Here is a 21205-nt window from a genome sequence, read left to right as displayed (position 1 = left end):
GCGTGATTTAAAGCAAGTTTTGAAACTATAGAGAGAGGTGATAATTTGGACATTGTGAATGTTCATATTTTAAAATGGCTAATTGAGTTATGCGAGCTTTGCCTCAAAAAAAGGGGATGGGGGGCAATATAATTATGTTTTGCTTCCAGCCTCCCTTGCCCTCAAGAAATAGAGAGGGAGCTCGCTAAACACACTCAGCCAAGAAAACTACCCCAAACTAAGGGTCTTGGAAACAATGGCAGCAGTTGCCTCAGCAGAACGAAGTTAAACCAGGGAACCAATAAGAAGATGTTAGGCTCCCCGCTTTGTGGATGGGCGCGAAGGTGAAAGCCGTGCTGTGTTCAGTGATATCAGAGACCTCGGATGTAAAGCTCAGCCTGAGAGTACCCATAAAACTGTCAGAGCTACAAGGGACTTGAACCGTTGTCACCCGACCTGGATTTGCCCAGGGCAACTGTGACTCCAGGTAGCACAGGCAGTCGGCGGCAGAGCCGGCCAGGTCCCCCAGCACATCCAACCCCGCCAGACTACAAAGCAAGGCTCCTCAGAGAAGTTGGGTTTGAGGTTTGTTTCTTTGTTTTAAAACCCCAAGAGCGTCTGGTGGGCAAAGGATTGTAAGTGTGCATTGCAGGCCCCTGGAAAGAGGTGAAGGCGTGAGCGGGATGGGGTCTCGGACTGAGGGTTGGACAGGATCCTGTGCAGGGCCACCACTCTGCGACACCCCCACCCGTCAGTCGCGAATTTCGGAGTTTCGGCGCTGCGGGCCCCGCCCGCCGTGCAAGCCTCCAGCAGCTCCGCTGTTTGTATCTTTCTTGCTCTAGTTAGAACAAATGGACTCTGAAAAAACTGGTTATTTGACTGAAAGAATGTCCTCTACATCAGGAAAGCAGTAGGATTTATTGGCGCCCGGGATTAACCTTAGGGAAATGGGGAGCAGAACTAGTGAAATCCATCGGCTTTGCAAACGCGGCAAGCACCTTGCAATTACAGAGCACATGTGCCTACCGACGCCGCTGGGGACGTGCTGCCCAGAAGTTCAAGCGTCCGGGATCTCCAAGCTCCCGCGATCCAATAGTAGCCACCAGAAGCGGGGTGTACCGTTTTGTAAAAAGCAGGTAAGTATGTTGCTTGTGTTTCCTTAGTCTAGGGTTGGGAAGCGGGTCCTTTGGCAGAGTCCTTTGCGCGCACCGGTGTCTCTGGCTTGCTCTATACTGTGCGGCCTAGAGGGTCTCGGACTCTTCGATTCCCTTAGAAATTGGGGGCCAGGCGTGCCTCTGTAATCATTAGGGGGAAATCGGCAAAGCTGTAGCACGGCGGGGCCTTCGATAGCTCAGTTGGTAGAGCGGAGGACTGTAGTGGATCTCTGATAGCAATCCTTAGGTCGCTGGTTCGATTCCGGCTCGAGGGACTTTGGCCGCTTGTTTTTGCCTCTTCATTCAATTCCCAGATGGGGAAGACTTGCTACTCCGAAGCCACGCCGGCTGTCTATCTGCTTAGAACACTGCAGATGTTCGATGAAGCGCATATGTAGTAAGCAGCGTATAATGCAGCTCCCCTGTAGTTTAAGTGCAAAGACGTATTAATCTTATTGTTTATGTGTAATTATTAGATGCCCGCCTTTTAAAGTCTTGCCCACGGTCCTACCGTACTCTGCTAAATAATGTCTTGAGTTGCTACCCGTCCACTGGTCATTGGGCTGGCTGGGACAGCCTGTAAAGTAAGGGGAAAGAACTTAACAGCAGGCGGGGGATTAGCTCAAATGGTAGAGCGCTCGCTTAGCATGCGAGAGGTAGCGGGATCGATGCCCGCATCCTCCATAAGACTTTTACTCCATGCTTCAGAGGATTCCTTCTCAGACAGATCCGCTGGACTCGAGGGAAGGCTGTGATATGCAGGTAATAGGATTTGGTAAGCAATGATCAGTTCTCCAGTGTTCTTTTATTTTACAGGTGAATTTTTCCCAACTTATTTCTTGGTCACCTTGTCTTTTGCTCCTTCCAGTGTGCAGGCCGTTAACCGCCGTCTGAGAAGACGCGGGTGGAACCCTCCCGGCGGGTCTGCCGGCCCAGCCCCGAAACGCCACTGGCTCAGGTACCGTTAGTGAGCGAGGGAACCCCTGCGTGCTGACCAATGGCAGAGAGCCTTACTGGGCGGGTAGCCAGCTGTATCCGCGGCCAATAGGCGAGAGACTTCTTGTTTCCTGGTAGAGCGGGGTCCCGGCACCGCGGCGCTCGGGTTTTGTTTGGGTCCTGGGCTGAGGGCTCAGGTGCCGGGGCCCGAGGTGGCGCCGCGCTACCGGGAGAGGGAGCGGGATCACCGGCCCGGAGAGAGGTGAGGGGCTCTGCGTGCAGTGCGGGCCCCGCCCCCTTCTCAGCCCCTTTCGGCCCGGAGCCCCTCTGGAATACCACCGCGCCCGACGACCAGGCCGGCGGGTCCTCCGGCCCCACCCCCACTCCTGTGGCCTCACCTTTGACCTCTAGTCCCTGCTTTCCTACTGTGCCCTGAGTGTGAGTCCTTGTCGACCCATCCCATGCCTTCAAACCCCACCCTGCCGTGGGCAGGTGAGGTCAGTGTGAGGGTCCTGAAGAATCGAGGATCGAAAAGCCATTCTCTTGCCCCGAAGTGGGTCTCTACCAGACACTGTGTATGGGGTGCTTAGAACACCCACATTACTCACAACTACCAGGATAGCTTTTTCAGGGACTCCAGTGCTTACGTGGAGGGAAGAGGGTGGAAATACATGCCCTACCTAGAACTGAGCTACAGTCCGGGTGAGCAGGTGGGTTCTGCCCAGTTTCTTTTGAATTGGCAAAGACAACTTTTTTCTAGTTATATTCCTTAGCATAGGATAGTAACAAAAAAGTAAGAACCAGCCCTTCCACAGTTCAGGGGAGCAATACAAGAATGCCTGGCCAGTACTTGTGAGGACAGGGGAGTGGAGAGGGAAAGCTGGCTGTTTAATCTTAGAAATTTGGTTCTCTCCGCCCTGCTGTGCCTGCAGAGTGGGGAGCCAGTCTAGGAACCAGAGATCCAGAATGGCCCGTCTTTCAAGATGGCTATGGGTTTGTGGTGGGTGTATCATGGCTAGGTTTGAGAAATCTAATCTCTCTAACTATATCCTCTAATATTTGGGCTACAAAGCAGCTTATAGAGTATAGTACTTCTCAGCATAGTAAGCCATTGAGTATTTCATTTTGAAACAGCCAGCTGTAGTAAAATGGGGTTCTTTTAGGTCAGCTATAAGCCTTAGTGTGGGGACAGAATACTGCTTTCTTTTGGCCTTTGCTGGAAGGCCATTTCTACCTTTTCCGAGGGGCAGAGTAGCTCTCATTTATCTGGAGACCAAAAAAACTTGTTTTCATTTTTCTTCCTCCTCTCCCCACCCCACTCCCTATTTTTCCCCAGCTCTCAGGGCCAGAGTTCGGCAGGAGGATGCTTTCCCAGCCCCACCATGGAGCTGCGCTGTGGGGGACTGCTGTTCAGTTCTCGCTTTGATTCCGGGAATCTAGCTCATGTGGAGAAGGTGGAACCTGTGTCTAATGAGGGGGAAGGAGTACTAAGTGGGGCATCAGCCCCCATCAGCAGCATTGCGTCTTCCCCCGACTACGAGTTCAATGTGTGGACCCGACCAGACTGTGCTGAAACAGAATTTGAGAATGGGAACAGGTAAGAGCAAAGCAGTGGAGGGTGGAAGAAGGAAAAGTGGGGGGATGTCCCCATCTCCAAATCCTTGCTTCAGTTAGCCCTTTGACTTAATTTCATACCATCAAACTGCTCTTCCTCTCCCTCTCCCTCCCCCACCCCCCTTCCCTCCCTCCTCACTAAATAGCCCTTCCCCAATTTGGCTTGCTGCAGCTCTCCCTCATGGCCTCTCTCCAACCCTCTGGTATATAATGATGTGTGCTCCTACTCTGGCCCTCAGGTCATGGTTCTACTTCAGTGTCCGGGGAGGAATTCCAGGGAAACTCATTAAGATCAACATTATGAACATGAACAAGCAAAGCAAGCTGTATTCCCAAGGCATGGCCCCCTTTGTGCGTACACTGCCCAACAGGCCACGCTGGGAACGCATTCGAGACCGGCCCACCTTTGAAGTAAGTTCTTCTTGAAGAGGAAGGAAAATTTGGGTGCTAAAATTAGTGGAGGGAAAGGAAAGAGGAGTTACCCTCGATGTGGAGTAATAGGGTCCAGGCGGGCCACCAGTTTGGTATCAGTGCTCCCTGGAGTCTAAGATAAGCCCCTACCTCAGGAAGTCTAGAAGGAGCTGGTGGTCATGAGGAAAGTCAGACGGAGGAAAGTTGGTAAATGTGATGAGGTCAGTTCCTGGTGACCCCAGCAGATCTTAGTTCTGACCAGATGGCATGTTGCCCCTCCCTCTTCCTGCTCTGCTTCTCAGATGACAGAGACGCAGTTTGTGTTATCCTTTGTTCACCGTTTCGTGGAGGGCCGTGGGGCCACCACCTTCTTCGCCTTCTGCTACCCCTTCTCCTACAATGACTGCCAAGATTTGCTAAACCAGCTAGACCAGCGCTTTCTGGAGAACCATCCTTCCCATAGCAGGTGCCAACCCCATTCTTACTCCTGCCACACAGTCCTGGACCAGATAGCCCTCTGTTACTTCTGGAACGTGCCCTAAGAGCCCTGAACCAAATCTTCATCAGCTTTTTTCTCTGTACAGAAGTGGTACTTTGGGCACCTTTGACAGATATTTCTGTGCAACCTTGATCTCAGCACACATACACCACCGACATTCCATTCACCCACCTGCTCAGTTCATGTCTCTTAATATCCCAGCTCCTATCAGTTATCCAGAATTTAGCCAGCATTGCCATTGCTCAGCACACCTTGTTTTCTGTTCCAATGGAGGACAGCTTTCTGTCTGTGCAACGTAATCTATCGTAGGGAGCCATAAACTGGAGAAAAAACAGTAAGTTTCTCCTGTCTTGTACTGTGCATTCTGGCGATGCAGACCCATCCAAATCCTCAGCCTCATTTAACATTGTGAGGGACTGTAAGGCCCCAAACACTAGGGTGAAAGACCAGATCCTACAAATTCTGGGCTTATGATGAGTCCCACTTCTTACTAGGGCCATAGGGACATCTCCTGGCTTAATGACTTTCATCCCTATAGCCCCCTGGATACCATCTATTACCACCGGGAGATACTATGCTATTCTCTGGATGGACATCGTGTTGATCTCCTAACAATCAGTTCTTGCCATGGGCTTCAAGGAGATCGAGAGCCTCGTCTAGAGCAGCTGTTTCCTGACACTGGCACCCCTCGACCATTCCATTTCACAGGCAAGAGGGTGAGTGGGAATAGCATAAAGGTACCCTGGCCTTCCTAGCTCCGGTCACGGTTGGTAGCTTAAAGTCACATTACCTCTAGTCACCTTGGACACAGCCTAAGCCTGCATTCTGAAGCAAGCGTGACAGCTTCCCCTCCACGTACAAATCAGCCAGCTGGAAATCCAGTGACTATTCCTGCCTATGTCCCTTCCCCCACCTCCCCACCCCCAAATACTGTTAAGAACGGAACTAGAGAGTTAACTGCCCTAATGACTATTCTCCTTTCTACCTCAGATATTCTTCTTAAGTAGTAGGGTACACCCTGGGGAGACTCCATCTAGCTTTGTCTTCAATGGCTTTCTGGACTTCATCCTTCGACCTGATGATCCTCGGGCCCAGACCCTTCGTCGCTTGTTTGTCTTTAAGCTGATTCCCATGTTGAACCCTGATGGTGTGGTCCGGGGCCACTACCGGTAAGCCTCCCCAGCCTGTCGGGATTGTTTGCAGTCCCCCTGGTGCCCTGCATCTCAGTGAAATGCCCAGCCTCTCCTCTAACTTCTCCCGTCTTCCCAATCCCCTTGCTCCCTAATGAGGGCAAGCCCATCCAACCATCCAGTGACCAAAGAAGAGAAGGGATCCCATCTAATGGTATCAGGAGCAGGGCTACAACTGCAGGTCCAGCTGGATAGAGGGAGCTGCCATCATCAGGGCTCTGTGGTAGGGGTGATAGCAGATCAAGCAGAGGGTCTGTCCTTGTCCTCAATTCTTTCCTTCCTATTGCAACTTCAGCCTCCCCTTTTATAAGTCAGCCTCCCAGTCTCTTTTTCATCTGCCCTTACGTCTTCTTTACTGGTCCAACCCTCTAGACCCTGTTTCGGTCCTTGTTTTCCTACAGCACAGATTCACGTGGAGTGAATCTGAACCGTCAGTACCTGAAACCTGATGCAGTCCTGCACCCAGCCATCTTTGGGGCTAAAGCTGTGCTTCTCTACCACCACGTGCACTCCCGTCTGAACTCCCAGTGTCCCTCTGAGCACCAGCATAGTTCCCATCTCCCTCCTGACACTCCCCTTTCTGACCTTGAGAAAGCTAACAATCTCCAAAATGAAGCTCACCTTGGCCACTCATCTGATGGGAATGACCCTGAGACATGGACAGAGACTGAGCTAGCAGAACAGAAGCCCAACAGTGTGTGGATTATGCCGCAGCAGTCTACTGAGGTCGAGCAGCCAACCCTGGACACCATCCCTCCCAAAGAGAGTGGTGTAGCTTACTATGTGGACCTGCATGGACATGCTTCCAAAAGGGGCTGCTTCATGTATGGAAACAGCTTTAGTGATGAAAGCACCCAGGTAGGAGGAATTCGCAGAATGTCATGTGAGTGTGGGCGTGTTGCAGGTTAGGAGATAAAGGTTAGACCATGAACAGCCTGTGGCTGCAAGAGGTATACCACCTCTGAACAAGCTTCAAAGAGCCAAGAGATGGCATTGGGGCCTTATGTCTCTGCCGTTACAGCATGTTCTTTGAAAGAGGGGACAAGCTACCAGCATTGTAGTCTTTATTCTAGAGTTTGGGAAACAGGGGTTGGGGAACGGGGGGGAATTCTGCATTATTAGAGAGAAGCTGAGAGCTTAAAAAGAGGTAGAGAATTGTACCTTTCCAACACCTAGAAATAATGTCAAGCAGAGTGAGAATTCAGGAAACATCGACTATTGCTGATGGTTATAATGGCATCTGCCATGTATTTTCACATGGCCTTATGTATGTCATCTCTTCCTTGTCCTCTGTACCTCCTTCATCTCTGTCTGTCCTTCTGAGTTGTCTTTTTCCTCCCTCAAACAGGTGGAAAATATGCTGTATCCAAAGCTCATCTCCTTGAACTCAGCCCACTTCGACTTCCAGGGCTGCAATTTCTCAGAGAAAAACATGTATGCCCGAGACCGCAGAGATGGCCAGTCTAAGGAGGGAAGCGGCCGGGTTGCAATCTACAAAGCCTCAGGGATAATCCACAGGTTGGATGGAAATTGGGATACAGTTGATGAAATAGCTTCCCTAAAGAAAACAATACCCAGTCTAGGGTGTTTGAAGGGCAGGGGACAGCCCAAGTCTTCTCAAAAGACAAGCTCACAATTAGTGTTACAGTCTATAGTCTAGGACTCTTCCTTCTGGGACTTCTTGGGTATGTGATGAGTGCTGAGGTCAGCTGCTAGTGGCTGGGAATTAGCACTTTATATTTGTGTCCTCTTTTTTCCAACTGACTACCTTCCTAGACCACCTAGGCTGTCCCTGTGCTTCTGTCCCGATTCTGTCCAGGCAGGACACTGATAAAGGTCTCTGTCTTAGCTACACACTTGAATGCAACTACAACACTGGGCGCTCAGTAAACAGCATCCCTGCTGCCTGCCATGACAACGGCCGTGCCAGCCCGCCTCCCCCACCAGCTTTCCCCTCCAGATATACTGTGGAACTGTTTGAACAGGTATGAGTATGTGGGGTAGGTGGGGAAAGGAGAACCTCAAAGTCGGAAAAGCCTTAGCCTGCCTGCCTAAGATCTGAAGAGATGCTCACTACTGTCACCCTCTCATATCTGTGGTTATTTTCCTCAGCTAATAAAAAGTGTGGGCCTCTGATTATAATCGTATTGAAAAGAAAAGGCCCTATTTGTGTCCCCATACCACAGAGATCCCCTAGCACATCTGAGTCAGGGTTTTTTTGTCTTGTAACTTGTCTTCCTTCTCCCATTGGGTTTGGTTACGCCAAGGCTCAGAAGCACCCCTTTATAGTGGCCGTGATGATCTTGGGGTCCTAGGGCACACACAAAGAGTAGAAAGAGCTGCAGGTTACGGAAGAGCTCTAAATGCCTTCTCGTGCTGGGGGAACTCCTTCCTGGTGCCAGCCAGAAGGCACACCTGCCCTTGCTCATAATGGCTGAGGACCCCAAAAGGGGCAGTTGAGGGAACAGCTGAAAATCTACTTGAGATAAACAACTAAGCACAAAAGTTAGGTTGGTTCCCAGTGAGATTTGAGGCCTGTCCTGTCCTTCCCTTCCACCATGCTGTACACCCCACCCCAACACACAAGCCTAGGTTGAAGACTTTGAGACTGAGTCAAAGTGGATTCCCTCACAGGTGGGACGAGCTATGGCCATTGCAGCTCTGGACATGGCAGAATGCAACCCGTGGCCCCGAATTGTGCTGTCAGAACACAGCAGCCTCACAAACCTCCGAGCCTGGATGCTAAAACATGTGCGCAGCAGCCGAGGCCTGAGCAGCACTGTGAATGCGGGTGTCAGCAAGAAGAGAGGCTCTCGAACTCCACCCAAAAGTAACAAGTAAGACCAGCAGGGTGGAAGAGAGAAGGGGTCTGAAAGTGACCAGGGCCCTAGAGTACAAGTCAGGGCTCTGAGGAGTTCCAAGGGCCTTGTGTTCCTTCTCTACTTCCAAAAGGACCACATGGTAAATATTCTCAGTCAATTAAAATTAGTAAGATTAGTTAATTTTTTTAGAATGGGATACTCTTCCTTTTTTCCTGGAGCTATATACTTCGTAGATATCTAGATCAGGCTAGAAGACTCCCAGCTCCAGAGCCCTGCATAAAATCAAATATAATTGTGGTAGGGCTGGGGACAGGTCTCAGCTTCCAGTGGGTGTGCAGAACTGATGGAGGGGCCTAAGGACCAGCACCAAGGGAGTAAGGGGGGAATTCACTGAGAGTTCCAGCTGCCCAGAGTCGGCCCTTATGGCTCTTAGTATATTTTCTGCAGGAGCATGTGTATGTGAACAAGGTCTCGTAGGCATCCTGAGGTCAGCTGGTATGTACCAGGTTAGATACCCCATCCATGGACACAGATTCCTTCCTTCTCCCTTGGAATGAGTCCCTGTGCCTTTACCCGAGGTGAAGCTTTACTCAGCATCAGACTTGGAACACAGCCTCCCTGGCCCAGTTAACTGGCTTCTGCTTCTTTGCAGTGGATTGCCTGTTTCCTGCTCTGAAAATGCCTTGAGCCGAGCACGAAGTTTCAGCACTGGCACAAGTGCTGGTGGTAGTAGCAGCAGCCAGCAGAATTCTCCCCAGATGAAGAGCTCCCCCAGCTTCCCTTTCCATGGCAGTCGGCCTGAGGGGCTGCCAGGCCTGAGCTCTAGCACCCAAAAGGTCAGCCACCAGGTGCTGGGCCCTGTCAGAGGTAAGCCAGTTTGGGAGCCCCTGCAACAGGTGTTCAGTTGTTTGGGGCATTGCTGGGGAAAGTGAGAGCTTGACGATACACACTTGCCGGGGACCAAGGGGTGAATCAATAAAGTTAGTTTACAGCAGATCTGCAGCCTCTCCTGCTACCTGGTGTTCCCTGCAGCATGAGCTCCACAGCGGTGCTGTGTGTGGCACAGGTGGGCGTCCTCGGTGTCCGGGCTTCAGCACATGCTGGGAGGCGAGGAAGCAGGGCCACACTGAGACATGGGGCATGAATGTCACAAACAGTGTCAGTCTGTCTTGCTGGGGGCAGTATTAGAAAATGCCCTCTTAATCTCAGTTGTAGCACTGCAGATCAATGGAGAATCCTATACAAGATCTCTGTGGGCTGAAATTGTTTCTGGCTTCAGGGCTTATTAAGAAAGTGGTATCAGGATTCTCTTTCAAAGAAAAATGGAACAACTGCAGACAGCTTCTGATCTAGGCTTACGGAACAGCAGTCTGGCCCTTTCCAGCAGTGGCCTCATTTGCTCAATTGTGCATCAGTACCCCTAGGTTTGGCCTAATGAGACTGCCTAATAACACAAGAAATTATGGGTCAAAATGTATACCAGAAACAGATGGCCTTTAGGGAAAAAGAAGAGGCAGGGACTCTGGAGCCATTCCTTGGCAGTGACCTGGACTCTGGAGAGAGACTGGTACAGGGCCACTTGAAATATAGGAAACCACAAATCTGTACTGTATGTGGCTTCTGGGCTATAGAAATCTTAACCACAGTGGAGGCTTGTAAGCTGAAACTAAGCCATGCTGGTCTTCAGGCTGCACTCATGCTTTTTAGCACTTCCCTGATATGCAACATACAACAAAGCCTTTGGTTTAGACCAAAAACATGCACTGGGTCAGTGGCTGTGAAAATCTCTGCATGAGTTACAGCAGCCACAGAGGACAGACTAGTGGTACTTACCAGCTTTGGCCAGTAAGACGTTCTATCCGTGATGTGCAGCACAGTTACCCTGCTTATGTTCTGAACCCCATTGTTTGAGATTTTTTTCTTCATTGGGAAAGGGCACTTGCGCACTGCGTTTGAAGGAAGGTATTGAAGTAATAATGCTTTGTATTTAAATGGCACTAAACAGTGAATAAAACGGTAACATATATATTTCATTTAATCCTCGCAAGGACTCTGTGGGATAGATGGTATTTCTATTTTCTGATGAGGAAATGTGGTTTAAGGGGACTTGTCTAAGATTTCACAGCCATTAAGGGGCAGACTTATTCAAACTTATTATTATTCAAACTTCTAATTTCCTTCCTTTCCTTTTTTTGGTCAGCCCTTCATACCCCATACCTCTTTGTTCATACTCCCAGGAAAGAGCATCAACATCATAAATCCTCCTTCACTGACTGTAAGAAGAAAATAGTAAAGTCTTTTCTAGGTCCAGGTCCTCACTTGAGGATTATAGGCAGTTTTTAATCAGTATCTTGTTAATATCCTCCCTTCCTCCCTGACCCTCCCACAATGCAGACTGCTGTATTAAGCTCCTTGAGTAAAGGACATGTATTCTGTTTGTTACTTACCAAATAACTAATATAAAATATGCATAGTGGATATTAAGTAATTCCTGGTTGACTGAGTTGAAACTGAATAGGAGACACAGTAAACATAAAAACACACAGTCATTATAAATATACATGGGACATGGGGAACCACAGTCACGAACACAAGAATAATTAGCCAAAGAACGTTTAGTTGAGAAACGACTTTGAAGAATGGGTGGTGGTATATGGCTTGACAAAAACATTCCAGAGATGAGAATGATAGCCGGAACCACAGCTACTGCAAAGAGAGAACAAAGAGCAAGTGCACCCAGCTGGCGTGGAGCCAAGCCCTTCACCACAGAAACTGGGTAAAGAAAGGTGGGAGGAAGAAGTTGAAATGTCTTGAAAACAAAGATTCTGAGTGAACTGAGACATATGGCAATGATTGTGTGCTTCAGAGAAGAATGGGAACAAAAGATTTATGGATGAGCAGTCTGTGAACTGTATATATTGGGCAGGCAAGGAGAGGTGGGATCTTTGTAGTAGTTTATACAGAAGAGGACTAGGGCGTATCACGGCATCTGGAAAGGAGAGGTGAATATACATATTAGAAGTGGCAGGATTCAGTAATGATGGGAGAGAGATGAACTAAGAGCTTCAAGGCTGCAAGCTAAAGGGAAAAGTCATGGAGACATTAAACCATTGTTTGGAAGAAAAAGTGATGAGTTTATCTATTTCAGACACACGTGGCTGTCATGGGCAATCTCCATGGAGACATCCTGCAGGCAGAAAAGGGCCAAACGGTAGAAAAGGTGACATCAGACTTGGATCTAGGAGTCATCCACATACAGGTGCGGGTAAAACCAAGTGAGAAGCTATGATCCCCCAAGTGAATGAGCTCAGAAGCAGATAAAGAGAGCTGGATTGAGTATAGACACACCCCAGGGACTTGCATAAATATCTGTAAGAACTAAGACACTATGTCTCAAAAGTCAAGGGGTCAAGAAGAGAGTTACTAATAACAGGAATACTGTAAGGAGTTGAAAAGTCAGCCTAGGAATCTTGGCTTCTGTGTTCTCCAGAGCAATTGCTGGTGCTACAATTTTTTGCTGCTTTGTCTCAGACTCCCTCAAATGACTCCATGGTGGGAGTCAAGCCCTGGCTTAGGATAGGGACCTGCAATGCAGACTGGTATTTGGACTTAAGCATCTTCAACCAACCCTTAGAAAAACATTTGTCCAGTGTGATCTGTCCTATGCTGCAGATGTGTGACATTTCCTGATTGCACACATCTGGCTCTTTAGCCCCTACCACATACCGGCATACTTCATCTTCCAAGATAGGAAGAACATGGCCCCGATATCTCTGAGATCAAATTATAAAGTAGCTATACTTTCCAAACCCAGAATTGGGATTGTGATTTGGCAAAGGATTCTTTTTTACCTTTGAATTTACAGGAAATTTTCTAATGTATAAAAATTATATCACATTTAAATACTATACACATAACTAATGACTGTCCTTTATTGGCTAGTACAAAACATGAAATTGGGCTATCCAGAAAATTTCAGGAAAGATCCAGATAGCCCAGCCAGAAGCTTCAGGCAGAGGCTGAGGGAACTAGTCTGACAAGTTGTATCCTCAGAGGCTGGGGGATGTCATTTATTTTAGAAGGCCAAGGGATAGCCAGCTTGGGATGAACAGGAGTGTTCCTGGGACATGAAGCTGGAAGAGCCTCTGAGTAAATCTTGACTCCCAGCACCCCTAACCACAGTGCCAGGATCTTCTTTACCTAGTTTTCCCCAGCTGCAAACCAGGCCTTGAGCAGCACCTTCCAAGACCTACAGTCAGGTTCTAGTCTACCAGGCACAGGAACACAGACAACACTCTCAGCGGCTGTTGCTGTGGAGGAAGGAGAGGGCACGGAAATAAAATGATGGCATGAGGGAACTCAAAAGCCTGCAAGACACTGGCGGAAAAGCAAAGGCAAACAGAGAGGAGTGCCTGCTGGGCAGATGGTAGTTTCATAAACCAGCTTCTCCCTCTCTGTTGGGTATGCACTGATGAAAGCAGGCAGAGACTAGGGTGAAGCCAGTGAAGTGCCCAGGACCCACTAAAGTTCAGGAGGCGTGCTGTTCTCAGGGTCAGGCAACCTCCTCCTTCAGTTGTACACCCTTGGTGCCTCACTCACTTCACCCTAGTCCTGACCCTGGACTCAGGCAAGTCTCACTCAATAACTAAAACACACTTCCCAGCCCTCTGGTGTGCCCAGTGGGATACAGTGTAAAAGACAAGGACAAGTGTAAAAAGCGGGAGCCTTCAGCTATTGTCCTACCATGACCCCTTTCGTCCCTCCCAGCTCTGGCCCCTAAACCTGAAATTACCAAAACTCTCCTGGCCTCTGCAATGCCTTGACTCAGCTGACAGGCCCCCTTTGGTAGAGCAGGTAAAGGCTGATGATGAGTCGAGGTTCCTTTGAGGAGAATGAGTCAAGGGACAGGGAAAGAGTGCCTCCAGTACCACCACTTTTACTTTTGCCACTGCAAACAGAACTATCATGGTAAATAGATTAAAATTCATCTGATGGCAGAAATGTCTCCTTACACATGTATTTATTCCCTTAGCACCTCACACTGTGTCTGGCACTTATTAAATGATAGCAAATATTTGTTGAATGAACAAAAGGCAGTGAGTTGGGAGTTGAATGAATGTTTGCCTCACCTTTCCACCCCTCACAGGGTATAAACCAGGTCTGCAATCCCAGGGTTCAGTATAATCTGGGGTGCTACATGTAGGGACAGCTCCAAAGATATTTGGGGGGGGAATGAGGCAGGACTTAGGCACAAGTCCAATAACTGCTCCTTTAAATTGTGCGGCCTTTAGAATATCCATTCTTACCCATACAGTGGTAAAGTCATTCTGGCTCTACCTCTCACACCTTTGCCCGGGAACTCTCCTGGCCACTTCCAAAATGGAACCTTTAGCTGATTACTGTAAAACATCTCAGTCTCTAGAAGCAGACCCAATCACATATCACTCTGCACTCAGCCTTAAGCTGCTGTTTCTATAGCTCAGAACAAAGAAATTTTAAAGTTAGGCTCCTCCCTTTAATTCTTGTCCTAATGAGGACTGAGTAGGCCGAGCTTATACCAGGAGCCAAAAGTCAAAATGAGAAACTAGGCTGTGTGCTCATATTACCAAATTTACAGGCAGACCTGGCCAGGTCTTAAGACCGTCTTTAAAGTGACGATTGAAATGCTGTCTTTAAATGCCTTGTACTTTTCAGATCTGGACCCTCTCCTAAACTAGCCCTGTCTCCTATCCTGAAACTCTCATTAGGAGCAGGATTCCCAAGTTGTGTTCTTAATATCTTTCCCTTGACACCTATATTTCACATTAAGACTTTTTACCATCATTTGCCTGTTTTGCTTCATGCCTTCTTGAGTGTCACTCAGTTTCTTGCTAGAACCTACAAATGTTCCAAAGGGTTTTACTCACTTTTTGCTTGCCGCCTCTCACCTTTCGCAGGGTGGGGGTGGGGGGAGTCTTCATCCCTTTACATGGTTTCAACATGCCTCTGGATGTAGATATTCCTCAGATCATCTAGAAACTCTTTCCTCCGTGATCAAGTTTATTATTTCTGCCTACTGTGCACTGTCATTTGGACATCATCCTGACATCCTGTTTTAACCAACAAATTACTTGGGTCCGGGCTCTGTAGCTATCTCTGTCATTGGTGGTGGGATATTTTTCAGGTTATTTGACTGTGGCCATGAGTCTGATTTCTGTTGTCTTTTTGGCATTGCCAGGTCAACTCTTACTAGCTAGCCCCCAGAGTCTGGCTATTTTTGACTCTTGGCTCTGATTGGTACCTGTCATTTCAGCAAACTCCTCAAAACTAGAGTAGCTTCTATCCTGAGATCTCTCCCTTTCTTCTAGTCTTTATTCATGTGTCTCAATTTTTAAAAATTTGTTTTGGGACCTTATTACTGCCAACTAGCACTCAGTATAGCTAGACATGAAATTATTGTCACCTACTTCCTAAGTTGAAGGCATTTCACATATAACACATATTGCTTTTTTAGGGGCCAACTGGTATCCTGGAACCTCCACTGAATTCAGTTTCATGAAGGCTAATAGCTCATTTGATTTGAGAGTATTCAGCATCTCTGTTCCTCTGTGAGAAGGAAGGACTTGCCAAACCTGAAAGCCTCCCTAACCCCATCCAGTCACTGTATGCCCCACTGGGACCCAAACTCTCAGAGCTTGTAGCAGTGAGGCTCTAGCCACAGGGAATGGATCCAGGGAATAAGCATATGCCCTTAGACTGAGGAAAATTATTGAGCCAGCTCATGGCCTATAGTGGCTGTCTGCTATTCAGGAAAACAAAATATTAAGGTCTCTGGATTTCCAAGTAGTATTTTGTAGGCACTGGCATATATAGTATTGGAGAAGATAAGGTCCCTACCCTTAAGAGATTCAAGTTCCAATCAGAGAACATTAGCTAACATTTAGTGAGTACTATGTGCCAGGCACTATTTAAGTACTTTATATGTAATAACTTATTTAATTAAAGAGATAGAAACCATACACAATTACTAGCCAAAGGAACAAAGGACAACAGAGGATAATTAATTCTGCTTGTAATGGTCAAGGAGGCTTCACAGAGGTGACATCTGAGGTGGCACAAGTAAGAGGTCCAAGGTCTCAGTTGCTGCAGCTGGTAGCTATATAGGGGCTGTAGAGGAATTGTGTGAAGGATCAAGTCAGCATCCTACTAAGGATGTGTAGACTGGAACCACGGTGGGTGGGGCTTTGAATGCCCCATTAAAAGGTTTAGATTTTATCCTTTAAAAAGAATCTCCTCTTTGCTGAGCCAATATGATTTTTGACCTGGTCTTTGTTTTAGAATAGTAATTTCTGGGACCTCTGTGAAGGATGGATTATAGAAGGGAATAGATTCAAGCTAGGGAGAACAATGGGGAACAATTTTTCAGAAGTCTGAATGAGAAATAAAGAATTGTATCTGGGTGCTAGCAATGACAAGGGAGAATGAAGGGGGAATTCAAGCAAAGGGAGGGGTAGAATTACCTGGATTTGGTTAAATGCAAAAATAAGTATGTGGGAGAGGCTGAAAGATAAAACAATGCTTCTAGATTTTTCACCAGGAAAAGGAGAACAAAAGGAAGGGTGGGAGAAAATGAGTTTTGTCAGGTGTGAGAGATTGCCAGATAGAAAAGCCAGTGGGCAGTTAGAACTGCAGTTCCGGAGAGTTCTCCTCTTTAGCTAGAGGGAGATGTGGGGAGTCAGCATATGGAGAGGAGAGGACCAAGGATAGAATGCTGGGGCACCATGGGCAGGAGGAGTTAAAGAGGAACATTTAGAGGTAAGAGGAGAACCTAAGGAAGCCGCGTTGTTGAAGCCAAATTCAGTAACTTCTTTGCCAGAAGAATGAACTGGTAGGTGAGTAGGTTAACCTACAAAGAGGTAAGGAGGATGAGAACTAGATAGCTAGAGTAAATATTAGAAGTGTTTCTAACCCATCTTACATTTACTTTAGAAGAGGGACACTGGTATAATGACAAGCTTGAAAGCAGGCATCTTCTGGCCAAGGAGGGCCAGCAGGGCAGTGGAGTGACAGTGCCTCAGTTATTTGCCCTTTTATCTGCTTGTGTCCCCCTACTCAGAGCCCCGGAGCCAGGACAGGAGACGGCGGCAGCAGCCACTGACCCATCACCCTGCTTCAAGCCGCCTGGTCCCAGCCCCCACTCCTGCTAGTTCTCACCCAGCCTCCTCATGCAACATGGGCTCCTGCCTACTGCCCAGTGCACTCAGTTTATCAGGTCTGTACGCGCTGCCACTCAAGTATGAGTTAGCAACTTCCTTCCTTCCCTACCACCCACAGTGTAGACAAGGCTCCTGACTAGGTTTGAAGAAATCCCTTCAGCTCTGCTGCCACCACATCTGAACTTCCTCCTTGGCTTGATATAATGCAGGCCACTCCAGACCAGGGGCACAGTTATCCTCCTGGGTCATCCTAAACCCCCAACACCCATGTCCTTTCTTGTGCAGGAGGTGGAATTTAATGAAGGTCTTTGTATAATAAAATAGCAATTATCATTATTGAGTGTTTCCTACTGGGCAGGCACTACTCTAAGCATGTTCTTATTTCATCCTCATTTTTACAGATGAAGAACCTGAGGACTTTTCCTGCCTGTTACTTATTCAAGTTCTCTGCCTCTAGGAGCTAGGCAACATTAGACAAAACTGAAAACTGAAAAAAAAAAAAAAAAGAAACTATAGCGCTTTCACCTGTCATCATCACTGCAAATGTTCTATGACCATATCATCCACATAAAACCCAAGCTTTCTGTCTGCTCTCAAGTTATAGACACAGCTGTGAAAGGACTGGATGGGAATGATTTCTAACTCGCCAATCCAACATGTACCTTCCTCAGAGCCCACTACTCCCAATCTGTGAACTCTCTTCAATGAGTAGCCCCCAATCCACCAGTGTTGGGTACTGCTGACTTCATCCTTCAGTGCTTACACGTTTGATTGGGATAGGCTCTGAGGTCTACCACAGAGTAGATCAGCTTGAGTGGGCTCTGGTTCAAGCTCCAAGTTACTGCTCCACCCACTGGACCAGATGAGAGCATGCCATGCTTCTCAACTGGGGGTGATTTTGTCCACAAAGGGACACGTAGCAATGTCTGGAGGTATTTTTGGCTACTGCCATGGGGAGGGAGAAAATGATAAAAACACCATCTAGTGGGTAGAGGCCAGGGATGCTACTAAACATCGTATGATTCCCCACAAGAATCATCTGGCCCCGAATGTCAATACTGCAACACTGAGAAACCCTGATTTAAAGGGAGTTACCCCTCCTCTCCATGGCCCCTACCCTGATGTCAATTTCCTTTGTTCCCTAGGGAGTAGCTGCTCACTCCTGTCCTCAGGGGACAAACCAGAGTCTGTCATAGTGATTGGGAAAGGTCTGCTAGGGACTGGACCTCAGATCCCCTGTATCAGGACCCGATTGCAGGTAACATTTTTGGGTCTCCCTAGTCTCCAGCATACTGAGTCTGACAGAGCCCAACATGGCACTGTCCAGCTGGGTAGTGGGAGGGAAAGTACCCAGCACTGCTTTACCACCTCTCCCCACAACATATCAGAGAGCTGCTGTAGTGCCTGAGTGCCTGTCCATTGCCCCCATCCCTTCAGTCAGGTCTCTTGCTTGCTTCCAGCCTGTGTCCCAGCCTGTGTCCCTGGCAGCTATACCCCAACCTCAGCCTGCCAGCTTTGGCTTTGCTTGCCCCTGCCCTTAGCTTCTCCTCTTTTTCTGCCCAGACCTGCCCGAGGAGAACTCCTGCCAGGAGGGGTCCCGGATTCCCCAGGTAACATATCTGGTTGCTGCTCCTAGGGACAGCTGTGCCACCAAGTCCAATTCAGTGCAGATCCCCATGCAAAGTTGGCTGAAGTTTGGTACAGGCAGCTGCTGATTGGATGGGTTGAAGCTAAAGCTGTTCTGGCCGGGGCTGAGGCACAGAAGGCTCTGAGGGAGATCTACCAATCCACCACATCTTTCCACATGGTGCTTCGTGATTCAGCCAGATTGTGGCTCTGGTATAGGCATGGAGGTTAAATGCTGGATCCTTTTGCCTCCCCTAGATAATATGTAGTCATAGACTGAACCCAAGAGTTCTCTAGCTATTACCCTGCTTACCTTCTCACCTAGGAACAGTACCCAGGAATTCAAGGTCCCAGGACCTATGTTGACCCCTATACTACACTCTTACGGATGGAAACTCTAAAAGCAAACCTAGGAGCAAAATAGTTCATGAGAAGAATCCAGTCTCTTAGTCTACCCTCTGTCCACACAGGCTAGGCCCAGGTTGGGCCTGGGCTCACCACCAACTTGCAGAGGGATGAGAGGCTCTTCGGGCCCCACATCCCTTACTCCCCAGACCAGGGAGAGCAGTAAGCCAGAGCCGGGACCCTGCTCTGCACCAGGGTGAGCACCAGGGTCCAATCCCTCACCCCACCTTTCATTGCCCTCCCCTCATTCTCATCTCTGCCATTCAGGATCATTTTCTTCCTTCCCTACTTCCTTTGACCTCAAAAGATTAAATGTACTTTCATTAAGAATCTAATCCATCTTTTCCCCATCATGGCTTTAGTCTTCATTCCAACGGACAAAAAAGCATCTCCTAGTTAGGGCCTAAGGCCTAGGATGTTGACTGGCTCCAACATCAGACCCCTGTGCCATACTCAACCCACGTATCCTTACCCATCTCACCTCTCTCATCTTCCAGTCCCCGGCTAACAGACCAAAAGAGGGACAGAGTTTTACAACCCTGATTCCTGTCTCTTTTCTGTTGCAGGCTGCCTCAGGCCAGGCCCCCACGACCCCGATCTGCCCCTGCCGTTTCTATTTCCTGTAGTCTGTCTGACTCCCACACCCGGATTTGTTACAGTGGGGGGCCCTTGGGCCAACCTGAGGTTTGTTTCGTCCCTAAATCTCCCCCACTCACTGTTTCTCCCCGGGTCTGATACCTTGACCTTCATGCCCACGATATAGCCCCAAAGTGGGAAGCACAGTGAAAAATGTGCTAAGTCTCCTCCCTCAGCCGCTGATTCCTTGTGACAACCATAACTCCTTGGAACTCCAGCCACACTGTTCTGAGGCATCATAGAGCATCACCTTGAGACAGGACAAAGCAGAGACCTGCCTCCCCATCCTTCAACAGCACAAGATTTGGGGACCACAAAAAAATATATATTTTTTTATATTGGGGGGAGGGAGTAGGAAAGAAAGCAGCCCCTATACTGGGCCCTATCCAGTGGCAGCTTCTTGTTCCATAGGATTAAGAAAGACTGAGGAAAATAAAAGTTGTTTGGAAAAATCCAGGTGTAGTTGCTTTGTATGTTGTGATGGGTAGAAGGGATGAAGTAAAGTGTGAAGGCCCCTCACACCCTCCATCTTGCCTCAGACTATGTCCTGGAACCCTAGAAAAGAGGGGGAAAGACCTGAGGTAAGGAAAATGCTGTAGCTTTCCTCTGGGGAATTCCTTCAGAAATCAATTCCCATCAGACTGTTTCCCCTTACATTTTTGACTCACACTTAAGGTTGGTTCCAAGCCTTCCTCCCACCCCCACCTTTCTTTATGACTTGAGTCTTCAGTAGCCAACCCCTAAATCGGGCCCCTTGCTCCTAAACATGGAAATAGAATTTTGTATCTTCACAACCCCTGACAAAAATATTCTGCCTAAATAAAAACCTAAACAACCTTGGAAAAGAACGAAGTGAAGAGCCCAATTCTCATACTTGGGCGGCTGCCTCAGTACCTTTATTCCTACCGGTGTCAGTGCCTCCTTGTACCCATACCCCCAACTTGGGGATCTGGGGACCATATGAAGACGGGGGCTGAGGGAGACTAGGAAATTCACCCCATTCGAGAAGGGAGGAGTTTAAGGGGGAGGAGACGGGGCACTGCAAGGCACTCCTCTGCGAATAAGGGGCCCGGTTCTGGACTGTATCATGCTTGGCCCGACACATTCTGATTTGAAGCTTCGAACCCTGCAGGCCCTGGCGCGGCCTCGCCACACTCCGGGGAGCTCGGCGCTGCAGCCCCGGACCGTTACCTGGGGCGGAGAAAGCGCCACCTTCATTCCTGCTTCTTGGGATTGTTGACGGCCACGTAGTGATAGAGAACCACAAGCAAGAAGAGCGACACGCCCAGCATGTTGGCGAAGATGGCGAGCTGCACGTCTGTGATCATCCTGCGGAGAAGAGAAGGGACTGAGGCTCGGGCCGGCCCACTCTTCGCCCAGGCCGGGTCTCGTCCTCAGCCCCTGGACAAGCCACCGTCTGGAGGGCCGTGGACCGCGCTTGCGTGCCCCTCACCTGATCAGCTCGGCCTGGCTCCCTCTCGGTGCCCGCTCTAGCTCGAGGTAGACCTGGACCGGAAGTTTGTATCGCCAGCCCAGTCCCAAACCGGATACTTCCGCGGTGCGGCGGGGGCCCCCAACGGGCTCTCTAGCCCCGCCGTCTCGCCTGCTCCCCGCGGCGCCTTTTCAAGGGGCGGGGCCTCGGACTGGGTTGCCGGAGGATGGTCCGCCCTCAGGGGTGCGCGGGTGACGAGACAAGCTCCTCGGGCCGGCCCCGCGCAGCTGCTTGCAGCTGGCGCAG

At 48.9% G+C, this 21205-nt stretch overlaps 2 protein-coding genes, 1 long non-coding RNA gene and 2 other non-coding genes across 20 annotated transcripts; 3 read left to right on the top strand and 2 right to left on the bottom strand.

Annotated features, from left to right (window-relative positions):
• Positions 1-878: 878 nt before the first annotated feature.
• On the bottom strand, positions 879-2084 carry LOC140844104 (uncharacterized). Of its 2 annotated transcripts, XR_012122330.1 has the most exons (3): positions 1981-2084; positions 1645-1710; positions 879-1555 (listed from the first exon to the last, which is right to left on the bottom strand). It is a non-coding gene; the product is annotated as an uncharacterized lncRNA (long non-coding RNA). The 2 variants fall into 2 exon arrangements; XR_012122329.1 differs by lacking the exon at positions 1981-2084 and having other exon boundaries at positions 1645-1758.
• On the top strand, positions 1320-1408 carry TRNAY-GUA (transfer RNA tyrosine (anticodon GUA)). Its single transcript is given in 2 exon segments — positions 1320-1356; positions 1373-1408. It is a non-coding gene; the product is annotated as a tRNA-Tyr (tRNA).
• TRNAA-AGC (transfer RNA alanine (anticodon AGC)) lies at positions 1745-1817 on the top strand. The gene has a single exon. It is a non-coding gene; the product is annotated as a tRNA-Ala (tRNA).
• AGBL5 (AGBL carboxypeptidase 5) lies at positions 1902-19988 on the top strand. 15 transcript variants are annotated; one of them, XR_012122279.1, is made up of 17 exons: positions 1902-2091; positions 3406-3666; positions 3923-4094; positions 4397-4560; positions 5132-5309; positions 5584-5762; positions 6185-6641; positions 7132-7301; positions 7633-7768; positions 8418-8620; positions 9258-9472; positions 11754-11864; positions 16701-16856; positions 17946-18058; positions 18364-18410; positions 18897-19027; positions 19398-19513. XR_012122279.1 is itself a non-coding variant. In XM_073215415.1 (17 exons), the coding sequence occupies exons 1-17, from the start codon at positions 1916-1918 to the stop codon at positions 19707-19709; spliced, it is 3006 nt and encodes a 1001-aa protein (XP_073071516.1). In that variant the 5' UTR covers positions 1902-1915; the 3' UTR covers positions 19710-19988. The 15 variants fall into 15 exon arrangements, 12 of the variants coding, with proteins under 12 accessions (XP_073071516.1, XP_073071518.1, XP_073071526.1 ...); XM_073215415.1 differs by lacking the exon at positions 18364-18410 and adding an exon at positions 19644-19988 and having other exon boundaries at positions 19398-19515; XM_073215417.1 differs by lacking the exon at positions 18897-19027 and adding an exon at positions 19644-19988 and having other exon boundaries at positions 19398-19515.
• OST4 (oligosaccharyltransferase complex subunit 4, non-catalytic) lies at positions 19787-21078 on the bottom strand. Its single transcript, XM_017650710.3, has 3 exons — positions 20921-21078; positions 20659-20796; positions 19787-20022 (listed from the first exon to the last, which is right to left on the bottom strand). The coding sequence occupies exon 2, from the start codon at positions 20793-20795 to the stop codon at positions 20682-20684; it is 114 nt and encodes a 37-aa protein (XP_017506199.1). The 5' UTR covers position 20796; positions 20921-21078; the 3' UTR covers positions 19787-20022; positions 20659-20681.
• Between the last annotated feature and the right edge of the window lie 127 nt (positions 21079-21205).

Source organism: Manis javanica, chromosome 1 (assembly GCF_040802235.1).
Source record: "Manis javanica isolate MJ-LG chromosome 1, MJ_LKY, whole genome shotgun sequence".
Lineage (NCBI taxonomy): Eukaryota > Metazoa > Chordata > Mammalia > Pholidota > Manidae > Manis > Manis javanica.
The sequence above is the reverse complement of the archived record's forward strand: the minus strand, read 5'-3'. Positions and strand labels throughout refer to the sequence as shown.